General features: G+C 40.8%; 4 protein-coding genes, 1 non-coding gene and 2 pseudogenes across 7 annotated transcripts in view; 2 read left to right on the top strand and 5 right to left on the bottom strand.

Annotated features, from left to right (window-relative positions):
- LOC149050568 (uncharacterized) overlaps positions 1–27912 on the bottom strand; it is a 195225-nt pseudogene that overhangs the window by 164352 nt on the left and 2961 nt on the right. The window lies entirely within an intron of this gene.
- LOC113680032 (uncharacterized) lies at positions 2034–4638 on the bottom strand. The gene is made up of 2 exons (XR_016184224.1): positions 4470–4638; positions 2034–4000 (listed from the first exon to the last, which is right to left on the bottom strand). It is a non-coding gene; the product is annotated as an uncharacterized LOC113680032 (transcript).
- LOC149050571 (uncharacterized) lies at positions 4993–22571 on the top strand. The gene is made up of 6 exons (XM_089197532.1): positions 4993–5341; positions 5427–5669; positions 7607–7730; positions 8531–8602; positions 10996–11067; positions 21573–22571. Exons 1-6 carry the CDS (start codon positions 4993–4995, stop codon positions 21658–21660), a joined length of 948 nt encoding a protein of 315 aa, XP_089053658.1. The 3' UTR covers positions 21661–22571.
- LOC149050573 (uncharacterized) lies at positions 12714–15932 on the bottom strand. The gene has a single exon (XM_089198132.1). It carries the CDS (start codon positions 15850–15852, stop codon positions 13057–13059), a length of 2796 nt encoding a protein of 931 aa, XP_089054258.1. The 5' UTR covers positions 15853–15932; the 3' UTR covers positions 12714–13056.
- On the bottom strand, positions 15940–17762 carry LOC149050572 (uncharacterized; the record flags this gene model as incomplete). Its single annotated transcript, XM_089197533.1, has 1 exon — positions 15940–17762. A coding segment is annotated over exon 1 (1818 nt), but the record flags the coding sequence as incomplete, so codon positions are not given.
- Positions 22012–25310, bottom strand: LOC149050570 (uncharacterized). Its single transcript, XM_089197531.1, has one exon. The coding sequence runs from the start codon at positions 25308–25310 to the stop codon at positions 23481–23483; it is 1830 nt and encodes a 609-aa protein (XP_089053657.1). The 3' UTR covers positions 22012–23480.
- LOC149050569 (uncharacterized) lies at positions 25665–26845 on the top strand (annotated as a pseudogene). Its single transcript, XR_016183984.1, has 3 exons — positions 25665–25978; positions 26083–26317; positions 26527–26845. The product of XR_016183984.1 is annotated as an uncharacterized LOC149050569 (transcript).

Genomic DNA, 27912 nt, shown 5'->3' with positions numbered 1-27912 from the left:
ATAAAATTCCAATTGAGCGCCTTTGAAATCTACAACTCTACATAACAAAGCACTATTGAATAAATTAACTCCTCGGCCAAAGTTTGTACATAAAACATAAGGGTTTTGCTTTTTTAGCGGTTTGAAGCGTTTTAAAAATATATATTAATGTTAAATATTGTCTACACAGGTAAAACAAACTATGAAACACCAAAATTACCACGAGCTGAAATTCAATCTCACAGGTTCGCTCCCTAATCTGCGTCACGCACGAGCGACTTAGCGACAATTAGTACAGTAACAAACAGATATTTACATCCGTTGATTTTAAATAAGTCGTATTTTTAAAATATCTTACTCAAAGATGTGCCAGGTTTCCCAGTTAACTTGCTGAAAAAAAAAAGAAAACCCTAATAGTAATTCTAGCTCAATTAGAATTGATTTTATTTAGTATGAGAAGTTTTGTGCCGTCGAAAACCAATTGGAAGTAACTGTTTCCACGAAAAGCAAATATTGCATCGTTCTCTAAATAAACAAATCTACTTAACCATATTACCAGAGTATGTTGTTGGCGAAGTTAATAGACATACATAACAACGACGTCTTGCTCGTTCTTGAATATTGTCGGTGGGATTTGCGGCGCAGACGAACGCACTTGCTAAGTAACTTCCAATGGCTAATTTCTACCCTTACTCAGCTTTCGTCACACTGCTCACGCTGTGTAACAAGGATATAAAACATCGCACAAAGTCCTAAAAAACTTTCCGGACTTAAACCAGAATTGATTTTAGCGAGATTGCGTGTTTTTAAAAGCCAACGAGTTTATTGGAGATGACTACCCGTACCGTCTCATCGTGTCACTTAGGCATAACCTGACACGATGTCGATAGTTTCGACTCCTGATGGCCTAGAGCACTCGGATTTCTTTTTTTCCGAGTACGCCTGTGTCACTTACTGAATAATACATCATTCTCATTTATTCACCAGGCTTAAAAATATTCTATCACATTTATTCCATTGCGCGTATGCCACACATGACATTCCAATCCTAGCAGTATGCAGGATGTTTGTCCCATGAAGCACTCGAATTTTTTTTCCGATTATGCCTGTGTCACTTACTGAGTAATACATCATGTTCAAAAGTATTAATTTTTGCACCATACAGGAAAATGTTTCGGGTCACTCAGCAAGAGCTGTGAAAAGTAGCCGCACTGGAATAGGAATATATTTTTTCCAATCCATGAAGATATTTGACCTTTCAAAATAGCTCGTCCCTGTGGGCTCAGGCAAATAACAACTAAAAAATGTACTACCAAGCAGGAACTGTCTCCAATGAGTTTTGTATCCTCTTCATTCTGTTGTCCAATGCGACTATTAAAAACACTATGAGTTTTACGACTTGCATGTTTTACTGATTGCGCTTGTCAAACAACACTACAGTCTGTCATTGATAGAGAAAATAAAGTTTAATTTTGACAATATTCGATGAAAAATACTAAGAATTTTCCAAAGAGGGCACCGAAGAATAAATAATGTGCACTGTCATTTTTACGACATTTAAAAAGGAGGGAAGGGGGTGGGGGAAAGGATTTAACAACCATACTACTCTCTCTCCCCAACCACCCACAAAGTGCACAGTTTGCACAGTATACTAGTGGAAACGTCACATCAATATTTATATGTCTATGTTTAATAGCACAATTACGGTCGTTGCATCACTCCAATATGGCCATTTCCCCACAAAACTATATTTAAGTAGATCTTTGATCAATCTTGTACGTCAAGCTTTGTTACTTTGAATTTTTCTTGGCTTCTTGCGGAGACAATTTCAAACATTTTAGCCCTAAAACTTTGAATGGATATACAACTGTAATTAGCTTACATTACGGACTGGTTGGCTGGTTTAATTCGGTGGCAGCCTTGAGGTGGTCGCCATACCATTAGTGTGTCTACCTCTTCACTGAACACACTTTTGAAAAAAGATAACGATCAAATGAAACGATTTTTTCGAAAGAAAATATATGATGTTATCTTGTATACAAGTATGCGCAAGGCATAATTAGTCAACAGAAAACAGTTTATTAATCTGCTTATGAGGTACAGCCGCACTCGCCTACAAGCTTTGAAAGACGACTAATAAACGGATTCTTTCGTCTTTGTGTTATATCAGAGACGTCCACACCAAGTTCATCGCAAATACTGCGCAGCATGTCCACACTCAGTGACATCAGCTTTTTCTTGCCCATGCGCATGAGTTCACAGATGTTGTAACCTGAAGACGATACAATGGGGTGCTGAAGGGAAACCTCTCTCATCACTTGCGCATAGATTTCAGATTGGATTACCTGTTCTTGTGATGCTCTGTCATCTTCTCTAGTGGTCTCTTCGTCCGACTCTTCCCGGTTCACTGTACTGGGAGGAAGCCTTTTCTTTGCTGCCAGTCGTGAGAAGAATCCAGTGATTTGCTGTCCTGTTAGAACTTCTTCTGATAGAAATCGACGAGCTCCTAACTCGTCCCTTGAAGATCTCATCATTTTTGAGACTTCATTCGGATCTGCTTTCCTTCCACTCTGCTCGCCAATTTCAAATTGTTGTTTCAAAAATTCATTCTGTTTTTGCGTAAAACGTGTCTTCTTTGCGATTGTCTTAAGTGCCCATCCCATTGTAAGGGGCGAAAAGCATTGGCTGTTTTGTTCTTCACATTGTAACTGCACAGTGGAAATCCTGCTACCTTCATCCATTAGCTTTGAAGCATATCCTCGTTTTGCTTTGTCATACAGCGTTTCCTGTTCAGGTAGTCGCTTGTGTTTCCCCGTGTCTAGATGTGCTTGTAATGATACAAAGCGGCTGTATGCTTTAATGCACCCTTCCTCGGGGCATGGGAAAAGCGGCAAGGCTTGCTCGTTTTCACCATCATCATCTTCTTGTTCTCGGCTATTGGCATCACTGGCTGCGTTTGGATCACTTGCAGATTTTTTATTTACATGTCTGTGTCTCACCTTCTTGAAAGATGGCTTAGTACTCAATTTCTGCGATGGGGGATCAACCACTTCAAGAGTTTCCGGGACCTGCAAAACTCCTTCAAACTGAGACCACGGTAGCAACTTTCCAGGACCCACATTAAATGCCCTCCACGCTCGTATTCCGTTCTCCTCATACTTGAAGTTGTTGAGTAAGCTTACACCATCCCATTTGACGTGCCGAGTGCTTGACGGGTTGAATGTAACGTAACTAGCCTTAGCGCAAGATCCTGGACCAGACTCTATGGCTGTTTTGAGCTGAATTGCTGTTGTCACATCATTGCCCTCGTTTACATATCTTCCAATGTCTCCTTTAATAGTCGCTGCTTGGCGCCCACGCCAGCAATGTCGCCTGCAAATTTTGCTGAAACGATAGTGTATCCGCTGTGGTAACAGCCGGCATTATCTTGTTTATAAAACGCCCTTTCTAATTCCGGCATTTCCTTCTTCAGCGAAACAAGACAATCCTGCATTATCGATACCACTACAGCACTGTCTTGTAAACAGTTTTGAAAGACATGTACGAATGTTTGAGACTCAAACTGCCCGCCTTCTTCCGACTTCCTAATAGCAACTGTTATGTGCCATGGTAAACCGCGCTTAGCAAACCAGTCTGATTGCGGCTCTCGAAATTTTCGTGGCATAAATTTCATTGCCCAATCCTGCACTAGTAACACGTCGCATTTGCTCTTCATGTTAGCTAGAACAGAACATTTGGCCTGATCTTGGTGAACGGAGCGCAACTGGTGGGCTTTCCAGCTCAAGATATTATTTCTGGCCTGCTTAACAGCGTGTAGCATGTCCGATTTCTGCTCCTCGTTACAAACTGCACTTGAACACTCACTCTCCAAGATGCTTAGAACTTCTTGCAGCTGGCAACACTGTGCACATGTTTCGTTGTGTGAATGACTGCAGTGGCCTTGGAAGTCAGAGTCTGTTGAGTCACTTAAGGCGTAAGTCCTACAATGATCAGCAATGCTCGAAGACTCAACCACATGGACCTGAAACAAGCCGAAGACAACAAAAACGTAAACAATTTCAATCACCGCATTTCCTCCAATAAGCGAGCTCCTCTTAAGTAAATCGCTCTTGGAACAAGCGCCCAACCTCTATATTAGGAGCCCCTTCCTGACTCGATCCAGCGCCCGGGCACTTAGCGGAGGAAATACAGTAATTATATCGTCCTGATCTTAACTACTATTTCTATAAAACAGTTACATTGAAAAGGCCGACGGTCCCCCTTTGTTTTCAAAATGTATAAATATAACTTACAGGTTATCGACAATAATTCCTTCCTTAGTTACGCACGAGAGGACCTGGAACTAGTTCAAGTATCAATATTATGCATTTTCAAAGATTTGAACTTTAGGAAAATAATTTGCTTGTGTTGTTGCATCAACTTTCTGTCAGTTTTGCGCCTTTCTTTTGAAGTACTTCATAACAAACCGTGTAATGAAATAAATCAAATACCTTGTAGTCGCTTTTCAGGTATTGCTTTGATGAGCGTAACTGTTGCTTCATTTCCCTGGCCCACACTTCTGTTTTTCCACAATCAACCAGTTTATCGACCACTTTGTCCAGGTCATCAAATGCCTCTGCTCCTTGAGATGAAAAGTTATCAAGTCCTTGAAAAGACTTCCTAACAGACGCAGAACACTCATCTAGTTACCTACCTAGGCCTTCAAACTGACAAAGTATGAGCGCAATCGATTTTTTGACCGTGGCCACTTTTTTTGAATTTTCCTTGATTTTTACTGACATTTACTCTTAATTACTGACGTAGGAGTTTGACACGCTCACTGATTTATTAAGAATAAATACTTCTCGTATAACAGGTTTACCACAAAAATACAGGGAAAAGTTTCCTATGAAGTTAATCTCAGAGTCTATCATGAGTTTGCATTATCGTTTACGCACACGATAAGTGAAGCAAGTAGACAGTCATTAATGAGCTAACTGTTCAAAGTATGTATGCTTATTCCTCTGTGAAATTATGTTCTTTGTTACAGTTGCAATAATCGCGGGGGCATATTCCCGATATATCCCATACTTTGATACAACCCACCGTCTTCAAGTAGAAAAAGGGAAATATGTGGAAATAGAATTGAAGCTATGGATGGACCCTTACTCACCTGGAGCACCTTGTGCTGATGAGGAATATCTTGAGATCCGTGATGGCTATAATCAGTCGGGAAATCTTTTGGGTGTATTTTGTGGAAGATACGTTCCTCTCTTTAAACTACGTTCCAGTGGACAGAACATGTGGTTAAGATTTTCATCTAACCATAGATACTGGCTAACGTATAACAGTTCCTATGAAGGAAAAGCACTAAATGCAAGAGGTAAGTATTCTTAGGTTTAAGTGTTTTGATTTTCTTAATGGTATAATTTATTCTAGATGATATGTCTTATTATGTTTGTGCTTAGTTCCCACCAACCTGATAAACGTCGCAGAGACTCAGTTTGTCCTTCTCAATCATTTGTCATCGTTGTGGTGCCCGGCGGAAGGTGGACCAGCTCCTCGCATTGTTTGGAGAAAGAATGGCGCTGTTGTGCAAAACAGCACTAGTGTGCGACTTCATATCAACGTCACTGAAGAAGAAGGAAATACAAGTTACAGCTGCGAAGTGGACGACCAGGAGCCAAAAAACATCAGTCTTGTTGTCGAGAGTAAGTCTCAAGTTACATCTTTACTTCAAGGGGATCTCAGTTGTTGTGTATGCTTTTGGTAAACCTTACTCTTTGTCTTATGTCGATTTTGGGAACTTTTTGTTTTAGAATAAAACCTTCTACAATTTTATTCAAAGGTAACCTGAAACGTCACATTTATGAAGTAAAACATAAAACAACTAAGTGTCTTTTTTTAATTATTAAAAGATTAGTTTTCATGCTTTTGCTTTTAAAAAAATTATTAATTGACTCGATTGACCGCTGCCCAAGAAAAAGTACCATCAAAAACTGTGCTGTTCAAACTATTGAATAATCGCAAAATCGTTCAGAATGGATAAATAAACAACTAGCAAAAGTCGCAAGTGACGTTAGTGCGGTTTTCCCCTGAGCTCAAATTGCTAACCTAAAGGCATTTTCTATTACTGCGACCGCGCAAGAGGCAATGCACGCAATAAAATCAGTTTATAGAAAATTGAGAGCCTTTTTTCGGTCAGGATAGCCATCTTTAAGTCGTTCGCCGTATACGTCACATAAGAAAATAGAGGATTAGTAGGTCGGTCTATTTGAATCTATTTGAAATTGAGAATTTAAGGGCCGGGTCGCACTGGAGCGAATTCAAATATCTGTCAATTTTTCGCGAGCCAAACATTGGCAAACATTTTTGCAATTTTCAATTTTTGGAGGCGGACGTATCAAACTAGTATCCTTTGATCAAAACTTCATTGATTGACACGTTCGTCAATCACGAACCCATCTCCCTCTACTAAAGGATAAAGAAAAAGTTATCGCTAAATTACTGGGAAAAGTATGGATCGTCATCGAATGATTATCTTCGCAGCTTTCTTTCTCTGCAAAACAACGTTGCGTTTTTTATCTTGTTGGTATATTATCAGCAGGCTTCTATGCGGCTAGTATCAACTCTTAGACGTAGAGGGCGAAGACTTCTATTAAATAGAGCTCGCTTTCGAAACCGTCCGTAGTCGAGGTCTCCGCGTTCATTGGAGTCATGGTTCGAGCTTGGGACCATGTATCGTATTCCGCTTTCTTTTTTCCTGTCGATCTTTTTGGTCGCAGCTTGCGCCACTTGTGCTGGCTTCGATGATTCCATTGGAAGGAGAAGTACTCGTTAAAGCCGATTGTTCTCCAAATTGCCGCCAGTGACCGGGCCCAGGGTACGAGTCAGACATTCGAATAAAAACGTCACTCAAATTCCTCGTTTCCATCAAACGAAAACTGAGGGTCAGATGTCCTGCCATCGCGTGCGCCAAACTACTTTAGCGGACCACAGCGTATTTTTCCCGCTTAAATTTTATCTGAACATGTCTTGTGTACGATGATAGCTAAATGGTTTAAAAACAAGATTGTTCGCTATGCCTGCGAGGCAGGATATCGACTCCTTTGAAGATTGGCGAAATTTTGGCGATCCGCAAAAAGGTTTTAAAATTGGGGGTAGCACTCATTTAACACAACTCGTTGACATATTTTTCGCTTAAACAAACAAAAAAAGCTCTAATGCGACTCTGGCGGTATAAGGTTCGGTCTATTTGAATCTACGTCGTGAACATGGAAAAATTTAACAAAGTTTGCACCGGATTGACTTTACTATTCTCCTTATCTTTGAACAGATCAAACGGAAAATACCAGAGAGCAACAAATCCCAATAATTAAGTATTTTAGATCATTTTCATACGTGGCGAATAAAAATCATGCTCGTGATTATAATGAGCTGTTTTGCACCAACGGCTGAATAGAAATAAAAAATGTGATGTGAAATATGTCTTCATTTCGATGAGAGAGCATTTTAGTTTTGGATGGTTTTGAACAATGCTTAGCTAAACGGATGGTATACTTTGTAACGTGTCATCATCAATTTGATTCGAACACACAGATATGATTCAAATATCAATTTTTAATGGAAGCCTGTTTTTGTTTGTCAGAGTGCCCTCAACAGTGCCAATGCAAAGTCCTTAAAGGTAACATGAAGAACTTATTATCGGCCGACTGTGGAACAAAACAGCTTAAGTCAATTCCAGAGAAAATTCCCCGAGCTACAGGAAAACTGTAAGTTCTTAATACATCATATAAGTTTAGGTAACGACATGATTTCGAGTGCAATATGATGTTAATAAATACTAAAAAATTTTCAAAGACAAAAAAATTGCACGAGTCCGTCTTTGACAGATTTACATGCGCTTATTTACACCAAATTGCACTCGAAATCATGTCATTACTTGTTAGTCTTGTTAATGACTTACATATGAAAAACTCACCACAGAAGTACGTCAAGAAGGACGAAATTTTGGCAGCGCCAATAAGAATTTATATGAAAAATGCAATCGTTTTCAGCCAATCAGACATGCGTAATTTTTTCATGTAAACGATTCAGCCTCAAATTTGGCCTTTGTTCGAATTTGAAGGTGACACAATGATTGCCTAAAGTACGAGATGTTATACTAAAGACAAAATCATTTTATGGCCGTTTGTAATTTTATAAGAAATTTCATAAGAAATAACAAGAATTACATTCCATAACTGTTGAACCAGATGCTTCGGGTGATTTTCCCTTTCTATCTGCATTCAGAGTGTTGAAATGAAGGAAGAGCCAACTGATTTAACTTAGAATGTAAAAAAAACCAGTGAAAGCATATTCAATGTATTTGAAAATGTTGTACAGGTTAATTTTCAGTCAGATTTACGCAGGAGTTTGAGATATTGACTTTGTTTTACTTTCGATCAAGAGTTTCTCTACCGGTTTTTTCTCTTTGGACACTCATTCGGTAAAAACAGATGACGGTTTTTCTGCTAGCTGCTGATTATCCTTTCACAATTTGAGTTAAAACTGACTCTCTTTTTTGTTGCAGCACGCTCTCAAACAACAAATTGAAGCACTTGCCGAAAGAAGTTTTCAGCAGAAATTCTAATCTGATAAAACTGTAAGTCATATTGACTTTGTCAACCTATTTTGTATTTTGATATATTGAAGATTAACGGATGGAAAATAATGTTTCATTCAGTGAGGTTCTTCGGGTGTGTTTCGCAAATCAAATTGCATGAATTTCGCAAATTAGCTAAATTCATGCATTTTGATTTGGCAAAATTCACTTTAAAAATTATTATGTCCGCTATTCCACGTAAAGGTCTACACATTGAGCTTGATCATGAAAATATTAAGTTAGACCTTAGAGCCCACCTGCAAATGTTAAGTTGGTGAAAGGACAACAAAAACAACAACACCAGCAACTACAACCTGACAAAGAAAACCCGTTGAATCTAGTAACGAAATCAGTGTCAATCTATCATTTCTCTTGGACATAATCAAAGTATTTCCATAGATTACCTCCATGTGATGTGTAATTTCTGAGTGATGAGTAAACTTTGATAAGGTATCTATGTCGGACCATCAATATCAGAGTATTTATTCTTTTGCTCGATTCGAACGTAGAACATAAACACTGACGGGCGAAATGACCCTCACATGGGAAATAGATCATCCATGATAAACTTGGAAAAATTTCGTCCATCTTTACTATATTTTTAAAGCTCTCTTCCGGCTCTGTAAAACTTTTAGGTAGAAAAAACTTAATGTCTTAAGTAAAGCAGCTTGGAAAGTTACACGGCGAGATAAGTAAAAGAAAACGATATTGAGATCAGCTGAAAATTTGGACTTCAGTAAATTTCTTAAGTTCATTATTTCATATCGTACTCAAAGAACACTTACCATTGCAGTGTAAAAATACTCGAACTAAACAGAGAATCGTCGATATATCTTAGATCAGCTTTATACAAAGTGCTCTGCATGAGAAGCATATCAGTTTATTGCTAAGAGCCAAGTAGTAGATCGGACCCAGTTTAAGCCTTCGGAGCTAACCTCTATATTCATGGGAAAGAAGTCACTTAAAGCTGTTGCACAAAGTGAGACAGAATTACTTCTGAGCGCAGCATTGAAATTACTATAAGAATATAAATACTTGCTTCTAATCCTTGCTGTGGAGGAAAAATTGATGTTACATGTATTCACTATCCTCTAAGATAGCCAAAAAACATTTCGGGTGTTTCCGTGAGCATCATTACCATTGCATATTTATTTATTTTTTATTTGCTGGTTTGGTAAACAGCAAAAGCGTTGGTCAAATTAAGCTCTGGTATTTTCGAAAATTATCTTTAGTGTATAATTAATCATTTCAAGTGTACACGCTCCCTTTGATCGAGGCCAAGTGAAAGAAAATCGTTTTCGGTCAGCTCATTACGAAAACCCATGGCCGTTACGGAGGTTTTAAGAAAATTTCCTATTTTTTATAAACCCAAGATTTAATGAGGTCGGGCATTTTATTTCCGTGCCGCAGAAATTCACCATTTTAACTATGCGGTATTTTAAAAACAACCTTAATTTTAACAGTATGAGCTTGTCACTCAAAAGCGAGTTTATTGATCACACCTTTTCTTCATGCTAAATTGCAATTAGCACATAAAGAGGTAGGTTTGTTTAAGTCTTTGAAAACAAAAAAAGCTTGTAAGGTAGTTTCAGCGCTATCATAGCTTTTCGATAATTTATGGTGGGTCCAAATTTATTCCACTGATATTTTTAAAAGTTTCTTAGAGCTAGGTCATGATATGCTGACTGGTATTGAATAATCAAATCTTGCGTTTACCGAACTCGTTTTTGGGTGATATACACGGAAAGCTAAAACTGGATGGCACTGTAGTAGACTGAAGTGTTGCTATGGTAATCGTTTGAGCCAAAAAAAACTGGGCAAAACTTGTTAAGAAATTGTTCGCCACGGATATTCCTCGTGGATGTGGAATTGGTTAAAACGTTCAAACCGAATTGTTGGAGGAGGTTTTCTGATCTATTAGTTCATAAAAGTTATCTTGTTTAAATGGTCACTGCTTGATCAAAAAGGTGAATGGCATAAGGATAATCCTGATGAATGTACATTTCATCAGATCTTTTCAGCCATTAGATCGACAAATGGTTTGAAGTTAAAGGAAAAACTCATAGCTGATTCATTTGTACGTGAAGCTCAAATTAACAAGCACCATACGGACAGTGCGATTCTCTTATATATTTGAAAACTAGGTAATTCAGGTTACCAGTGTAGAAAATAAAATACTTAGGTAATTTGGTATAATCAACTGATTTGATAACGTAAATTGGTTACCGTATATAGTTTCAAAGCTAACGTTTCAAGCGTTAGCCCTTCGTCAGAGCAAATCGCTAATTTACGTTATCAAATAAGTTACACTCTTCCACCGACGCGGCACCAAAGTTTCTTTAGAAACTTACTCCCTCCATAAATAGGTAATTGATTTGTTAATTTGTTCCTAGGGACTTGTCCAAAAACAAGTTGCAGAACTTGCCAGCAGGGGCCTTTAGTAACAACACAAGACTGGAATATCTGTAAGAATGATGTTTCTTTAGCTTACGAACATTCATTGGTGATTTTATAATCACGTGCCGATGTATAGAGACATGATATGGGCTTTCACATCAGAATGAGTTGGAATCTGAACATCCCGTCAAAAAATATAAAACAGTACAATATTTCTTAGATTGGCAACTTCTCTTGTACAACTTAGTCCACTTACATTTCATATTTATTTGGAGTCCGGTAAGAGTCTTATCTACATCCCTTGGGGACTTAAGTGTACCATGGTAACTGGATAACAAAATGTCGTTTAGCATGGTTAGATCCAGTTATGAAATTAATTCAAACAATACAATTCCATAATGCTCACTATGTGTTACCAACTCGTTCAACATGATGACATAACTGGTAAATAATCTTCGCTGTTTAACCCTCTTTAGCCCATTGAGCCGATAATAAGGTTTCATATTCCTGAGGTGGTGTGATTTTATCAAGGAATGTTTTGGCTTTAAAACATGCGTTATCTATTAGGATCATGGTGTGCCTGTGACATAGCAGTTTCGATTCCGGGTACAAGTTTTTGTTTTGGTTTTGGAAAATTCTTATAGTTTTATCTCTAGACAGCTTATTCAAGCATTGAACTCTATCATAGAACTTTCCCCGAAAAAGATATTAACTTTACGAATATCCTTTAGTTTCAAAGCTTAAACTTAAACATGAGTTCTGGAGATGGTCCAGGTGGTAGTCTTAGGGTGGGATTTATTTGAAATGTTAACGTCTCTAGGACAACCCCGGCCGAATTGAATTGGAGGAAAATAGTCTTTCATTAAAGTACTCTTGTCCCTTGATCTCTAATTTCGTTTCCATGAAGGTACACGCATGAACAAGTAATCAAGATAATTGATTCAAATCCTCACCCCTCTTAAATGTTGTCTATGCTCCTCCTCATAAAAAAAAACTCAAAAAAGTCACCAAAGTCAAATTTCCGCTCTCTCAAGCAGGACAGCTACCGAATCATGTTTCTTTGGATTAGCTTGAGGAAGATTTCAGTTTTTCGTTTTTTTCTAGATTAGACTCTATTTTTCATATCTTGATGTTGCTTATCAAATGGATGACATATGGGAGGGAGTTAAGAAAGTTCAATCTTCGCGCCGGCGTCCATCGGGCAAAATAAGTTTTCGATCCACTATGCGCTTGAAAAACATTCTCTTTCGTACAGCTGACGCTCGAACTTAGCTTCAAAATAACCTCTTACTGCGGCTCCATCATAGTCCAAAGTTCAAACATTTTTTTAATGAGCCAAATGTTTTTCCACCCATTCCTCGTCTTTTTATAATCGCGCTCTTTTATCGCCACTCGATAAACTCTGTCTGCGACTTCATCGACATTTTTTACCCATTGCATATCTTTACGATCACACCTTATTTGTACAATTATCTCTCGTACTGCCCATGAAATTCCTTCTGAGACTTCTTTGAGCCCAAAACGGCTTCCTAAATAATCAAACTCACAAGCATTCTCGCTTTAGTTGCATGTTTTTGTTTACAACTTCATAAACGGTATTTAATATATAAAAACTTCCGTACCCTTTTCGATTGACCCAAAATGATGTTTTGTTGGAAATCCCAGTATAGCAACACTAGTCACTCGCGTAGTTTTCTTTTCCTATCTTTATTCTAGTCGTCACACGCTTCGTATGGCGTCGATCTTAGCCTATATCTTTTACAAACCCACAATCCTAAAGACCACCCTTGGTTTTGCGTTGCGAGGTTACACGGCTGACGTCACTTTTCCGACACCCTCCCCCCATTTGTCTCGGAGAGCAAATGTCTGCCGAGAAATGAACCTTATCGCTTAAATTTTACGAACGAATCTATCATCTAGAATTCTCAATCGATTCCCTAATCACACTAATCATTGATCAATCAGTAGCCATAGTGGCAGATGTTCAGTTCATAAGTAGAATGTTCAAGCATCCGATCCGCTGTTGTCATCCAATCTGTTTCGGTTTGGTTCAAAGTTCAATCCCCTTCCTCATCGTGAGCAAGATCCTCCATACGTAATCTTGCTGCGACGGCTGCATCACGGGAAGGCCTGAACGCTGGCGCTTCAATGCGCAACTCGGTCGTTGGAGGTCTGTCGCCGTCTCCCGGTCGATCACATGACAGTTCTAACGGATACAGCTGCTGTACTGCTCGCTCTAGATGTGAGGTCCCTGTGCGCAACTTTGCTCCCCGGACAACACCGTCACGCCCTTTGATTAGTTCCGTGACGATCCCGACCTTCCATTTCCCGCGATTCTTGTCGTCCGACTTGATCAGCACGACCTCGCCCACAATAGGATTTTCGGCCTTTCCAGGATTCTTTAGACGATGGCGTTCGCGCAGCCCCTTTAAGTACTCCCCCGTCCATCGCTTCCAGACGGCCTCCTTGCATCGTCTGAGATACTTTGCTCGCTTGCGTAATTCACCGTCTTCTATGCGGTGCGGTTCCAACTCGAGTAGTGCATTTGGTTGTCCAAACAACAGGGAGTGGGGGGTCAAGATCGGTAGCTGCACATCGTCCTCCACGTAACTCAAAGGTCGGTTGTTGACTGCAACCTCTACGTCTAGTATAACCTCCTCTAACTCGGTCCACGTTAGGAACCCGTTTCCAATGGTCTTCTGTAGACTTCTCTTCACCAATCCAACCATTCTCTCGAACTGCCCTCCCCACCAGGGTGCTCTGCTCAGGTTGAATTGCCACTTGATTTCTTGACGGGAGAGGAATTCGTTGAGGCGTTCGTCAGTCATCACTTGTTTCAGCCACTTAGCTGCTGCCACGAAGGTACTCCCGTTGTCTGAGTAAATCTTTTCTGGCCGCCCACGTCGGGCGATAAACCGTTTCAGGCATCGAAGGAATTCTCCCGTTTCTAGGCTGGGTAGTAGCTCAAGGTAAATACCTCTGGTCAGGCTACAGGCGTAAAGCGTTATGTAAGCTTTGCCTTCATGATTCCTCCCCTTTCTATACTTCAGTGGTCCGGCGAAATCCACTCCGACTACTTGGAACGCATTTTCTCCTTCGGTACGATCCCTTGGTAGCTGTCCTGGTGGCGGAACCGCGAACGCTGTGGCGCGGAACCGCTTGCAGCCGTTACAAGCTTTAACGACTCTTTTTGCAAGGCGACGCAACCTGGGAACCCAGTACCTTTCACGAATCTTTGCCATTGTGAGGCTCACTCCCCCGTGGAGTGTCCTGATATGTGCGTCTGCCACCATCTTCTCCGCGAACGGATGAGACTCAGGCAAGTAAATGGGATAGTCTCCCTGAATCCGCCCTCGGCATTCCAGTAACCCGTCTGCGTTTTCTTGTAGGTTCAGCTGAACACGATGATCTTCGAACCGCTCGTCTCTCTTGAAATTCACCTGTGTTCGCTTTAGCCACAGGTGTCGCTGCATCTCGATCTCCTCTGTCGTGAGTGGTCCCTTAGATCTTCTCGTCTTTTCGCTCCGTAGGTTATGTATGAATCGAGTCACCCACGCACAAACCCTTAGGGTTTTCCATAAGTTGAACTTGATCAGCAAGGCGTCTAGGATGTCTGTCTTAGCTTGTGCTACAGCGAATACTTCCCGTATCACTTTTGCTTCCGCCTGACTGTCTGGTGTGGCCGTTGTCTTAATATCGGCTGGCCATCGCTCTCGGTCTAGTAGCCACTCAGGCCTTCTCCACCATAGCTCTTCATTTTCCACGCTTCCGCTCCGACTGCCAAGGTCAGCTGGGTTGTCCTTTGTACCCACATGACGCCAGTTTACTTCTGGGTGTTGCTGGATTTTCTGCACTCGATTGCTTACGAACTGCTTGTAACTCCCTGCTCCCTTGATCCAATGTAACGCAACGCTGCTGTCCAACCAGCAAACCATATTTCCAACTGGGAAACCCTCTAATGCTTCCTTAACGTTCACAATGAGATTGGTCGCCATGTGACCGGAGACCAACTCGAGGCGGGGGATGGTGAGGCCTTGCTTCGCCAGTCTAGCTTTGGCTGCTATCAGCCCAACACTATTCCCGGATGGTTGAGATATGACACCGTACACTGCCGCAGAAACGCCTTGTCCGCTTGCGTCGCCGAAACAATGTAGCTCAATGTTGCTGATCTCTTCAAAGTGTTGAGGTATGGCTCTGGGTACGGAAATGCTCACTGGTAGCTGTGCTTCCCATCTTGACCACTTGGTTCCCAGTTGACCAGGAAGTTGAGCATCCCATCCGACTTTCAAATCACATGCGTCTCGGTACAGTAGTTTTCCACTCAATGTCATAGGCGCTGCGAGCCCTAACGGGTCATACACTCTTGCTATCTTCGCTAGTATCCCTCTTTTTGTCACTTGGGTGCGGTCAGTTGGGAAATTTATTTCAATGGTATCTTGTCGCTTGTTCCATGGAAGCCCGAGAATAGATCCCCCTCCTTCTTGAGGTGCACCCAACTGTTCTTTCGCGAATGTAGTATCTTCGCTAAGAGACTCACCAGGGGACTCCACTGCCGGAACATTTAAATGCCACTTGTGCAGCTTGAATGAGGCTTGGTTAAAGACATGGGTGACGCCTGCTTTGACTTCAAGGGCAGCTTTTACGGTGGGTCCCCCGCTGATAAGGTCATCGACGTATAGACTCTTCTCTATTTCCCTCACCAGGTCCGGATTCTCGGTACGACAGGCTTCCAGGTGTTGTTTGATAACTCCCCCAAGAAGAAAGGGCGATGGGGCCAAACCAAACAGAGCTCTCGTGAATCTCAGTATTTCCACTCGCCTGGATTGCAAGTCCGTGATCCAGTGGAATCTCATGGCATCCCTGTCTTCTTCCCGTATTCGTACTTGTAAGAACGCTTGCTTGATATCACCTGTTAACGCGACTGGGTGGAAACGTGCACAAAGTTCAAGTCCGATCTTTGGTATGGTTTCTGTCTTTATTTTCGCGTACTCGCTCGCACCCAGGATAATGTGGACTGGTAGCTCAGGCTTCTCGTCTCTGTCGTCCATGTATACCCCATCCAAGTAGGGATATTTCTCCAGTATCCCAGCATATCCTGGGTTGTCAAGTGATAGCAATGTACTACGGTCCACTCTGGTGACTTCCGTTTCCAATCGAAATTTTCCATCAAGGCTGCCAATCGTCACGCTATGAACTCCGATGACCTTGTTTGTTGACCCAAGCATCATCTCTATGCGCTTGAATTCTTCTCGTAGCGGTTTGTTTCCCAGGTGTTCAAGGATAGCTGACGACGCGTATGAGCTGCCTGCCCCAGTGTCTAGGAGTGCGCGGCATTTGATTCCATTTACTTCTACGACAACAACGGGATACACGACTCTCTCTGTTCCTTTGTTTTGTGCCGTCATAAATCTTCCCCTCGTTGTGTGACCGTTTGGTGGGTGATCACATATTGACGTGTGATGTCGGCGTTGACAGTTATGACACCCGCGGCTTCTACAGCTGTCTGCTCTGTGTTTGTCACTTGTACAATTAAAACACAACTGTTTTTGGCTCAGAATTCGTTTGCGGTCTCCGACCGCGACAACTTTGGTGCAATTAGCGGATGTGTGGTTCGTGTCATCGCAATAGACGCATCCGCGCATCTGTCCTCCATTTGCTTGTTGTTGGACCTGATAAGACCTTCCGCGTGGCGGCGGAACGCGGCCATTCCAGTCGTTGCGATCATTCTTCCTCTTGGACACACTCGCACCATCGCCTTCTTCTCCTTCTGAATTTATGTCTCTCCAACCTTTAATTGCCTGAATCAGTTTAGCGAAATCCCAGTCTCGCCAATCTTCGTGTCCCCGGACTAAGTCTCCCTTTATTCCTTTCAGTTTGTCTAACACCGCCCTCACATTTCCGGAGACTTCACGTAACTTCCCGAGCGTCTCTAAGCTTTGTACTTTGAACAGAAGCCTTTTGTAAAACTCATTAATTTCTTTTGGACTGGCGCTTGTGATGGTAGGCAAACCCATGATGTTGTTTACATATGCATTTACAATTTTTGACGTTTTCCCGTACTCCGATTTTAGGATGGCCTTCGCCCTTTCGTACCCCTCAAGATTGAACGGGAGTCCATCTATGTCCGCTCGTACCTTTGTAACAAGGAGTTCCTTTAGATAAGCGAACTTTGTCACTGCTGACAGATCCGTCGCGTCTATTTCCGCGGAAAATTTGTTCCAAAAAGAGAGCCATTGTTCGAAGGACCCATCAAACTTCGTTATTGATAGCTTTGGCAACTTTGCGTGCATTCCGGAATCGCCTGATAACCCTTTCCCTTTTTTGCTACCTAATTCTTCTGATTTTTTTTCGTAATCAAGCTTCATTTCCCATTGTGCTTTTTCAAACGCGAGTTGCTCCTCTCTCTCCTTCGCGATTGTCGCTTTCTCGCTTTCTTTTTCGGCCATTTGCGATTTTTTCTTCACCTCCCCCAAACACTTCCCAAGGTATTCGATCTCCGCGTCTACACCCTCAATAAATTTGTCTATTTCATTGCTCCATGCACATACCTCGTCCATTTGCTCACCCTTTGCAATCTTCTTCTCTTCGATCTTTAATTTGATCTCGTCCGCTTCTTTTGCTAAACACACCAACCCGTCACGGTGTCTCCCAATAGTTGTCGCGTTTGCCTTGTCCACAATGCCCTTTCCCTTTTCTTGCTTGTACGCCAAAAGCTTGAGTTTTGCGTCCAAATTCTTCTGAAGTGCCTCCAGTTCCATGTCTCGATCTCCGTCCCGTCGGAGGTGCCAGTTAGAGTTGGAAATCCCAGTATAGCAACACTAGTCACTCGCGTAGTTTTCTTTTCCTATCTTTATTCTAGTCGTCACACGCTTCGTATGGCGTCGATCTTAGCCTATATCTTTTACAAACCCACAATCCTAAAGACCACCCTTGGTTTTGCGTTGCGAGGTTACACGGCTGACGTCACTTTTCCGACAGTTTCAATCTATTTCGCCTCCTTTTTAAAAATCAACAAGTTAAAGTAGACGATAAAGAAAGTGATACTAACATCATAAACTTTGAAAACAGCGTGACGCTTTTCTTCGCTCCCCATACTACGTTGCTTATGTCTTCCAATCTCTTGGGTCGCGTAAATACCCAAGGATCCTAAACTTAGGCAAAATTTGTTGCACAGAGACGATAAAGCCTGAAGTGGTCACCTACAGGTGTATTTTCGATCATGCGATTGAATGGTCCTCGAGGAAAACGAACAATAAGCGGTAGTACTTTAAGCGGTCAGGACGGAAACTCCGAGGAAGCCGTTTGTTGGTTGGTCAGTTTAAGTTTCGAATATACGACCAGCGAGTTTAAAAGGAATCTAACAGAGGGTGATCAAATAATGTCTCCTTCATTTCTTTAAATTTGAGCGTTTTAATTTTAGGCAATGAATCTGATTAAATTATTTGCCTTCTTTAAAATGTGCACCCCCACTTAGAAAACAAAAATGGTGTGAAAGTGGTAGGCAGATTGCTTTGAACGCATTCAGTTTTGCAATAGGATCTCCAGGGTAGAGAAATGTCAAACTAGTTATTATCCGTTAATCTGAATTGTAAGTAAATGAAAACGTTTCTAGAATTTTGAAAAGTATCATGTGCTTTCAAGATGTAGGAGAAGATATATCAGAGGCAGCATAATTCCCGCTCCGTTGAGATGAATTATTGGTTTCGGGGATTTGTCCAAAAACCAGTTACAGGATTTACCGCCAGGAGTGTTTGCTGACATTGAAGTTTCTCGCTTTAGGCAGTTGACGCCGTAATCAAGAAATAGCAAAACAAAAAATGAGGACAACTGCATAATAAATAATAAATAAATAAATAGGAAACAATGAAGAAAAATAATTACTTCGGGTTGCAGCCCCTCTTACGCGGCCTAGTCAACTTATTTTAAGTAGTGGCCTTCACAAACTTGAGATTCCCTCTATGATAAGGGTGTTACTAAACAGAGTAACGGGGCAAGGAGTAACGGAGTAACAAGAAAACGAGTAACAGAATTATGCTCTTGTATGTTAAGTGATTTCAGAGCAATCTGAGACAGAAAACACCTCAGGAGTTGCTTTAGTTTTTCCAATCGCTTCTCACCTTAAGCCTTACCTTTACTGTAATACAGAAAACGTTGAGAATGGCCACTTCGCCGCAATGCATTCTGGTTGAGACTAGTCGTTTAAAGAACGCCTGTATACAAACACTATATACAACACTGCTGATGAAACGCTTAAAGGAAACGGTTGTAACGAAAGCAAAGACCCTCGAAAACTAAGACACAAATTTCAAAATTCAACATTTCAAGACATCCTCCATAAAAGAGACAGTGAAAGACCGCATGTGGCTGCTGGTGTAGCACAATTTTTAAAACATTTTCCTATTGCATTGCAATTCCATTTTTTTCTTTTAGACTTTTGTTCAAAACCAAAAGGCATTCCGCGTTTTAAAATATTCCGTCACTCCGCGTCTTAAAATGTTTCGCCATTCCGGTGATCTACCGTTCCATCATTCTGTTGAATAACTCGGGGTACGTATTTCGCAGCTTCCTCGCTTCGCAAATTTAACGGCTCTTTGGACATAATTCGTTGATTCAAACAGAAAAATACTCTCCTTTTTTGAAGAAAAAAATTGCGCAAAGCTTCCATGATGTTCAGATCACAGCTACTAAGATATTTTTGCAAGGAAAAGTTTTGATTTCAATTATACTTCGATGGATGGCACTGAGAAACTATTTTGAGATGTTTTATCGTCTTTTGTAGTGTCACAGGAAGAACCAAAAGATTATTATAACTTCGGTCTCACATAATTTGTTGATTTAAACGGTAAACGCTCTCTCTTCGAAGGAAAATTTTTCCTCTGTATTATTGTGCCGATCACATCTATTTCTACAGGGAAAACTTTGTTTTGAATCGCGCGCAATCCGGAAATGATTGTGATATGTTTATCGTCTTTTGCTGTCTTCCGTAGTGTCAAGGTTAGAACTGTAAAGTCTGTAAATATGATATGCTAGTGGCTATAAGCTAGAAATCACAAAAGAAGAGAATTCAACTGTGTATCAAATACGAATGTCGGAATGAAAACACCGAAAAAACACTAATCAGAATTCTATCGTTTCACTCACTCACTCACTCGCTAATCTCGACAACTTATCTGGCTTCGCCTCCTGTAGAAGGCATTAGCCACAAAAAAACGGCTCAGAAGCGCATTCGCTGCAAGACCACCAGGGGGTAACAGCTGCTAAATCGCTCAGGAACGGTTTAATGCAAGCGCTTTAACAGCGGTGATGAAGGCCTAAAGACCACCGCTGGAAAACAGTTTGAGAAACAGTCAAAGGCAACCGCTTAAAGACATCGCTGGTGAGCTTTTGAATACCACCGCTATGACACCTCTGATGAATGCTTGACGTTAGTTGTCACAAACCGCTCATAATGCTATGAAAACAGTCTATACAATGAGTATGGAAGCGATCCTCGCAGTAATGAACATCTCAATCTTAAGCAGTAGTGAAAATGAGGCATGAAACGCTGTATCCCTGTACGGGATTTGAACCCATGACCTCTACGATACCGGTGCAGCGCTCTACCAACTGAGCTAACAAGCCAATTAGGAGCCGATCATTATGTTGCTTCCAAATAAACCCGTGAATTGATGAATAAATGGCTGTAAATATATGAAAGTTATATAAGTGAACTGCAGATAAAGAAATGAGTACTGATTTCCTCGCAGTAATGAACACCACTTAAGCAGTAGCTAGGGAAAATAAGGCCTGAAAAAAATTCAGGCTTGTACGGAATTTGTACCTTATTTTCGCTAATGCTTAAGCAGCGTTCATTGACGCGAGGATTGCTTCTATATTCATTTATATATTCGCAGTTCACATACATGATTTTCATCTATTTACAGTCATTTAGTCTCTACAATACCGCTCAGGACCATATAACGACAACCGGCGCTAAAAACGCTCGGTACAAATGTTATTCGTGGATGGATGTCACTCAGTAGAAAATTAGTGCTCGTGGCTCAAATGAAAATTCAGTTAATATTTAGTGTGTTAATAAATCTATGCTGAGAGTTCTGAAAGAATTTCACATTACATTTACCTGCTAATATCAACGTTACTTCTCATCGTTTCGAATGAAAGATTCCCTCTCTGGTCACTTGGCGTTTCAATAAACTATTCGGACTTAGCACCAACGGGTTAAAAGAATATAACAACAAGGGATTTAAAATGAGTCCTCCATTTCTTTCAATTTGCGAGTTTAAGTTATCGACAAGCAATTAATCTGACCAAAATGTTCGCCATCTTTTAGAATTTGTACCACTGCTCAGAAAACCATCCCTCCTCCAAATGTTGGCAGATTAATCGAACAATGTTATTTTGCATGAAGATCTAAGGGTAGAGTAACTTGATCTAATTATCCACTCATGTGAGGTAAATACAAACGTTCATGTTATTATTTTGAAAAAGTATCGGGTGCTTTCAAGATGTCGGAAAACACACATGTTGCAGACACCAGAGTTCACATTTCGTTGAAATGACTTATTTATTCCAGGAACTTGTCCAACAACCAGTTACAGGATTTACCGTCTGGAGTGTTCGCTGGCATTAAGGTTTCCTACCGGGGGATGTTGACACTGTAAGTAAGACTCCTCTACTGTAAATCAACGTTAATGAAAAGTGAAGCAAAAAAGTCAGAAATCAATAAATTGAAATTGAATTTGGTTAACCATGGAGCCAAACACCCAATAACTGCTTAATAAGATCACATAAAACCTCAAGTTTCACAAAGATTGTACTACAGCTAACAGCAACGAAATAGTTTTTCCGCCATACTACTACCGTTTTATAAAAAAAATCACGGAGCCCAAGGGTTCCTGAATACAAATAAAAAATGCTATTCGGCCTTAGGATAATGAAATAATAATAAAACCAGGTTATATTTCAGTGAGGCTAATGAAGATATATCCGATAATGTTAAAAATAGTTGCATATTTTTTAAATGGTATCAAGAGTTTTTTAATTATATACCTTGTCATGCACCTTGCAGACATTCCTTTTAATCTGGATTATCATTCATATAGATTACTATGGACTGACTCAACATTATTCTTTAACACGAGGTTGTTTTGGAGAAAGAGCCATCGTGACTTATTTTCGACCGCTTCGAACACTTTTTTTTTTCTCACGAAATACGTGAATCAATCAGCACGTTGTATCAAGGTTTCTTTAAAACTGATAGAAAGTTATTGCGAAATGCCGCGTACGTATGATTCAAATTGACAAAATATTTCTGTGGAGCTTTTTATCGAAATTTTAAAAAAGAAAAACTGTCCGAATCAGCTGTTGTAATACATAGATTTTGAAACAAAGCAAGAAACCATCTTTTTACAGTGTCAGCCACTGTTACATCGACAGCTCAACTCTAGGTCGTTCATCAGCATGTTTGAAGGGTATCTTTTGAGTATTTCCCCATCTTTTATTTTGGTTTGGTTCTCTTAACAGAAATAGATAACGAAAATGTTTTCTTCTTTGTGCATTGTTTACGGTGTTGTTTCTCTTGCTCTGGCTCTGCGCTACAAAGCCCCCCTTTTTACATGAGAGGGTATGGCCTACAGTAAATTTATTCCCCCCCCCCCCCACACACACACACACAGACTTGGTAGATCGACTAGAGGCAAAATATACCGTAAGCGTAGCGAGTCTCTGAACTCCTGCTTATTAAGGGCTAAGCCCTGATCTGCGAGAGGCATCGCATTTAATCAAGAGCTTGCGCCCTTGTCTCTCGATTGATTAACTAGTCGCAGCAGATCTGGGAAAGAGTTGAGTTAATGCTTTCCATTTTCTCTTTGTCACGCGCCCTCTTAAGTGACTGGTGATGTCTCTTAAGCTCTTCCATAGAGCTTTCGCCTGGCACCATAAATGTACTCTGCGATGTGATAGAATCTACGTGCGCAGTAGTTGACTTCGAGGCAGCAAACTGTTGTGGCGCCTCAGCTCTCAAATCTGGCATGCTCAGACCCCCTTGAGATGTTGTTAAGGTGACAAGTAGACGCACCTCGTTAGGGAGAGGCTCTGATTGGAAGAAGTAGGTCGTCAATCGCCTCCTGGATTGGATCGACATAATCCTCAAACGAATCTATAGTGCGCATAAAGTAGGTGAACTTTAACTTGTACCCTTTTGTGAAGGCAATGTACGCTGTGTGGCTGACTCTTTTCAATTTCGTAGAGCCGTTCGATTTCCTCTTTCCATGTGCGAATTTTCTCCTCAAAATTGATCTTTGTATTCTTGCGACGGAATGACTGCTCCTAGATGGCGCTGACCTTCAGTTGTTATATTGACTTCATCTCCAAACACCCTCTTTGCTTCATCTGCAAGTGCCTCAGACTTAACAATCAGCTAGCACTTTGACCCGTTCACGAGATATCCAAACATTTCTCTCTCTTTACTCAATTGCTTGTATCAGTCGTACAACTGCGCGATTCTCCCTCCTCCAGCAGAGTCATCTGCAAGCCACACCTGTTTAACAATCGGGCAGTGCGCTCTCAGATTCTGAATCATTATAGATGTATTGACTGAGTACCATGGCATCGCTAGGGGATCCCCTTGCGTAGTGCCTTCTTGTGAAAGTATTTTACCTCCACCGCAGATAAACAGTCTAGATGGGCTTCTATAGGTGTTTATTACATAGAGCGCCATTTCTTTGCATGTGATCTGGATACTGTGCGAATCCGCTGACCTATTCATTTGCTTAAAGGCGTTACTTGCATCGATCAACAGAATCCCATCTGTTCCTTCTTCTTCAAACACTTGGCTCATTGCATGTATCGCAGCCTCCGCCCCTGCATCATGACCAGCACAAACATGTAGGGGACTTGCCGCTTCTCTTATTTCCTCCTTTAAGAAACCACTGACCGTTTTCCCCACTATTCGCCTTAGGACCTCTCCAACGCCCATTTGTCTGATTCCAGGGTTCTTGTCGAGCGGGATGAGCCTGCAAGATGTAAAGGCTTCCAGGAAAAATGGATTGTACGATTTCTTAAGCAGATTTCTCGTAAACACAGCTATCTCTTCTCTTAGGATTCTACCCTCAGTCTTACAGTTCTTAGAGCACAGGATTCTCCTATAAAGCTCCGAGTCCATTCCCGATGGCCCTGCCGAGCCTTTGGTTTTGCTTGCTGAGTTGTAAATCATTTCTTGGTCTATGAGATCATACACGTTTGGTGGAATATAATCAACTGGACCGTGCAACAAACTCTCCTCTGCAATATCAGCCGCCTCTGGATGCTTGTCATGTAATCCTCGCAGGACGTCTGGTGATAGGTTGAGCAGGCCAGACGAGCTCTCGTTATCTAGGAGTTTCATTGCGGCTAACAATTTTCTTTGCAGAACCAGTTTTGAAAGAACTTTGGATACGTCCTCGACCGTCCTAGCTTTCTTAGAGTTCACAAATTTTCCCTGTATAAACCTCACTTCTTTAAGCAACAAATCAAGCTCCCTTTGTTTCCAGAGAGCTAATCGACTCTCTATTGCTGCGCTGTGTTCCTCGCTTTTAGAAGTAGCGGACGGTTTCTGCAGGATCAAAGTTGGGAGCACCATGAATGCTTTCAAGGCAACTGAGTTCAAATCAGAATCTGCATTGAACTGCTTAATCCAGAAAGTTAATTCTTCAATGAAACTCTTCCCTGCACGGCTAGATGGTAAATTGGATATATTTCTCCTGTAGTAGACGATTTCGTCGTAAACACCATTGACAATATTACAGAAGCTCGCGTGGCTAATATTACCCCATGTTTTGTTCTTTATTTCGGAAGGAAACAAAACATAATCGGGCAGATTTTGTTTGATTTTGTTTTGATCTGTGACTATTGTACTAGCCAGTCCCGTGGGAGAAGGTACTCGGCCACTCTCGGTTGTTACTGGCTGATGAAAATCCGAGATAACGGAATTAGCGTTTTCAAACTGCTGCTGCGGGCTATTGTTTTGAATGTTTCGCAAGTCAGCTTGATTATTATTTTCCTCGGCCGCCTTCTCTTCTATATCATCCGACTCAATTTCTAACCTGTTCCCACTCTCGAATAAAGTGCTATTATTTCGTGTATAGTTCTGCTCTTGCTCCATTTTTCCAATCTCGAGGCTTGATCCCGTAAATTCTGGCTTTTCAGCCCCAAGTATCCGTAACCCTTTTCTTCCCATAAATCCACCATTACTCCGATATAACCCTTCTTCCTCCCGGAAGCGTTTCGTGGAGGGTCCACAGACGATATCAGATCCTTCGCTGTTCTCTTGCATTCCAGAAGATCCCTATTCATAAGCTCTGTCCATTTCAATTTTCCCTGTTTCCTCGACATATCTTGCAATGTTCCTCTTTACAACCAGCTCACTACCATCGATGTTGGTTATGCAGTTTTTGGTTTCGTTTGCTTGTTTAAAGTGTATATGACAAGAAAATTTTTTCCCCGGATTTTGGCAGTTCAATATGTATGATAAGCTGTGAGAGAGTTATAAAATGATAATTTTTTTCTCTGACCGCTTTTTTTCATGCAAAACTTGCTCGATTTCTAACTAAAAACTGTCTCAGGAGACTGGGGACGAGAAACAAGGTTATGACGTCACGTTGTTTGATCGCTTGATCAGTAAACAATTAATTCACAACAAAACCACGCGTACTTCTCAAATCCGTCGCTTTCCGCCGTGTCTGTTTCCGCGACATCCAGTGACTCCGAGGTCAGTAATGAATCGTGTGACTCCTCTACGGGTCTCGATTGGGAGCAGAGTGACAGTTCAGATAGCGAAACCAGAGTTATCGATGGTGTTATCATCCCATATGAAGATGAGCCGCTTGCGGATTGTGGCGAAGAAGTAAGCCCGAACGCAAATGAAGAAGAAACAGATACTGATGGACTTACCCCGTCGACTTAGGAGTCTAGATTTGAAGGAAATGTGAGTGTGGATTCAAGGTAAGTTGAAAGATTTACCTTGATTCCTTTTGAACATAAGCAGGGCTGATATGCGCTCCTGCGTTGCTAAGTTTGTCCGATAATTTTTCCTTTACCTCTTCCAGGTGTGAATGCGAGCAGGGTGATACTGAGATGTTGGTCGCTGCCCTCGAGTTTCGATGTTTCTAATTCGTCCGCGAAATTGAAGTTTGATGGTTTGATCGAACGAATCAATTGCATCACCAAACATGAAGACTCCAACGCCATTACGAACCGCGCCGTTCTTCTGCAAGTCGCTCCTCTCCTAAGACGCCAAGATGGAGGAACCTATCGTCGCCGCAGTAGAGGGTCAGAAAACGAGTAAGGTTTTTTTCCTTTTAAATATGTAGTTCTATGTCATTCTTGTTTTAATCGCTTGACCTAATAATTGAGATAGTTGTGGTTTCATATTAATATTTTAATTCTCCAGTCATAAGAAACGAGTCTCCTGTCATTCAGTTAGGAATGAAGGTCCGGTAATTACTTGAACTGTAGATGTCTTCATTTCTCACTTTTATGTTTACATATAGGTTCATCAGAGCCGTTGCATATAGATGGACAACGAGGTGGCTTTGTGGGTACATAGGCTGGGAAAACAGACGACCTCTCTCAGCTTGTGTTTATCACAGTGTAAGGAAAAAAAACAACACACAACAACACAGGGGATATGCTAATGTCCAGGATGGAAAGGAGCATTGAACTCTTGTAAATGTACTTCATTGGTCCATGAAAAAAAATTGTGATAAAAAAATGCTCCCGGTTTAGTGTCATTTGCATGGGCCATGTCATTTTGTATATACTTCAACAAATAGTAATAAAGACCATGAGAAAGCAGATATGGATAACAAACTGTGAGTCACTTTATTTGCCACTTTTCTTCTTGTGACAATGAGATGGCTTCTTGCTTTTTCGGGTGCGTCTAGAAGTGGATTGACTACTGTTTGGTTCACTGTTGCCATCAGCTTGCTGTGAAGTTTGTTCTGATTCTATAGGATAACAATGGTGATATAGTATGTAAGTGCATCGTTACAGTGTAGGTGTGTTACTTTGTATGCCCATAGACAAATGGTGTTTAATCCAGACTGAATACAAATGTGCTTCATTCTCACTTGTCTTGAGTTGGGAATAAAAAATTCACATTTAACAACAAAGCCCATCTACAGGCATTCCCAACTTTGAGTAGACAGTTGCATATCCACAGGTGGATAAATAAGCAGCCCCCCACAGACAGGTGGCGAAAATGAGATAATTCACACTTACTAACACTTCATTGTAATATTATATTCATTTCATGTTAAATTTGGATAGTTGAAATGAATGAATTGATAAGGCTATTAACTAACCAAGTGGGAATAATGCTGTTTTCTTCATTGCCTTTTTTTGTGTTATATGCCTTTATAGCTTCCTCCTTGCTCAATCTTTCCGAAAACTGCTGATTGAGGGGCTCAGGTGTTCTTGATGCATACTTCTTAATTATTTCCTCCCTCTTTTCTTTTGGAAAATAGAAGAGTAGTTTCTTCAAACCATCAACATAACCTGAAAACAACAACAACAACAAAATATATATATATATATATATATATATATATATATATATATATATATATATATATATATATATATATATATATATATATTATAATATACAAAAAGGTATGTAAACAGTTCAGGTTCAGGGTATTTTTAAACAAGAAATACTATTTTAAAGGGTATTGGGGTTTTACCAGAGAATGTGGCAAGCAAAGCAAAGTATTAAAACATAGGTAGGTGGGCATGCCACCTCTCACACAACTTCCTCTCCCATTTTTAATTTTGGGTAAGTGACCCAAACGTACTCTTTTCCATCAACTATCTTTTGTGTTTCCCTCTGTAAGTTCTCATTCTCATTGAAATGGAAACTTGCAAGTATGTGCCTT

This window comes from Pocillopora damicornis, chromosome 2 (genome assembly GCF_964200805.1).
Source record: "Pocillopora damicornis chromosome 2, jaPocDami1.2, whole genome shotgun sequence".
Taxonomy (NCBI): Eukaryota; Metazoa; Cnidaria; class Anthozoa; order Scleractinia; family Pocilloporidae; genus Pocillopora; species Pocillopora damicornis.
This window is presented reverse-complemented; position numbering and strand designations above follow the sequence as displayed.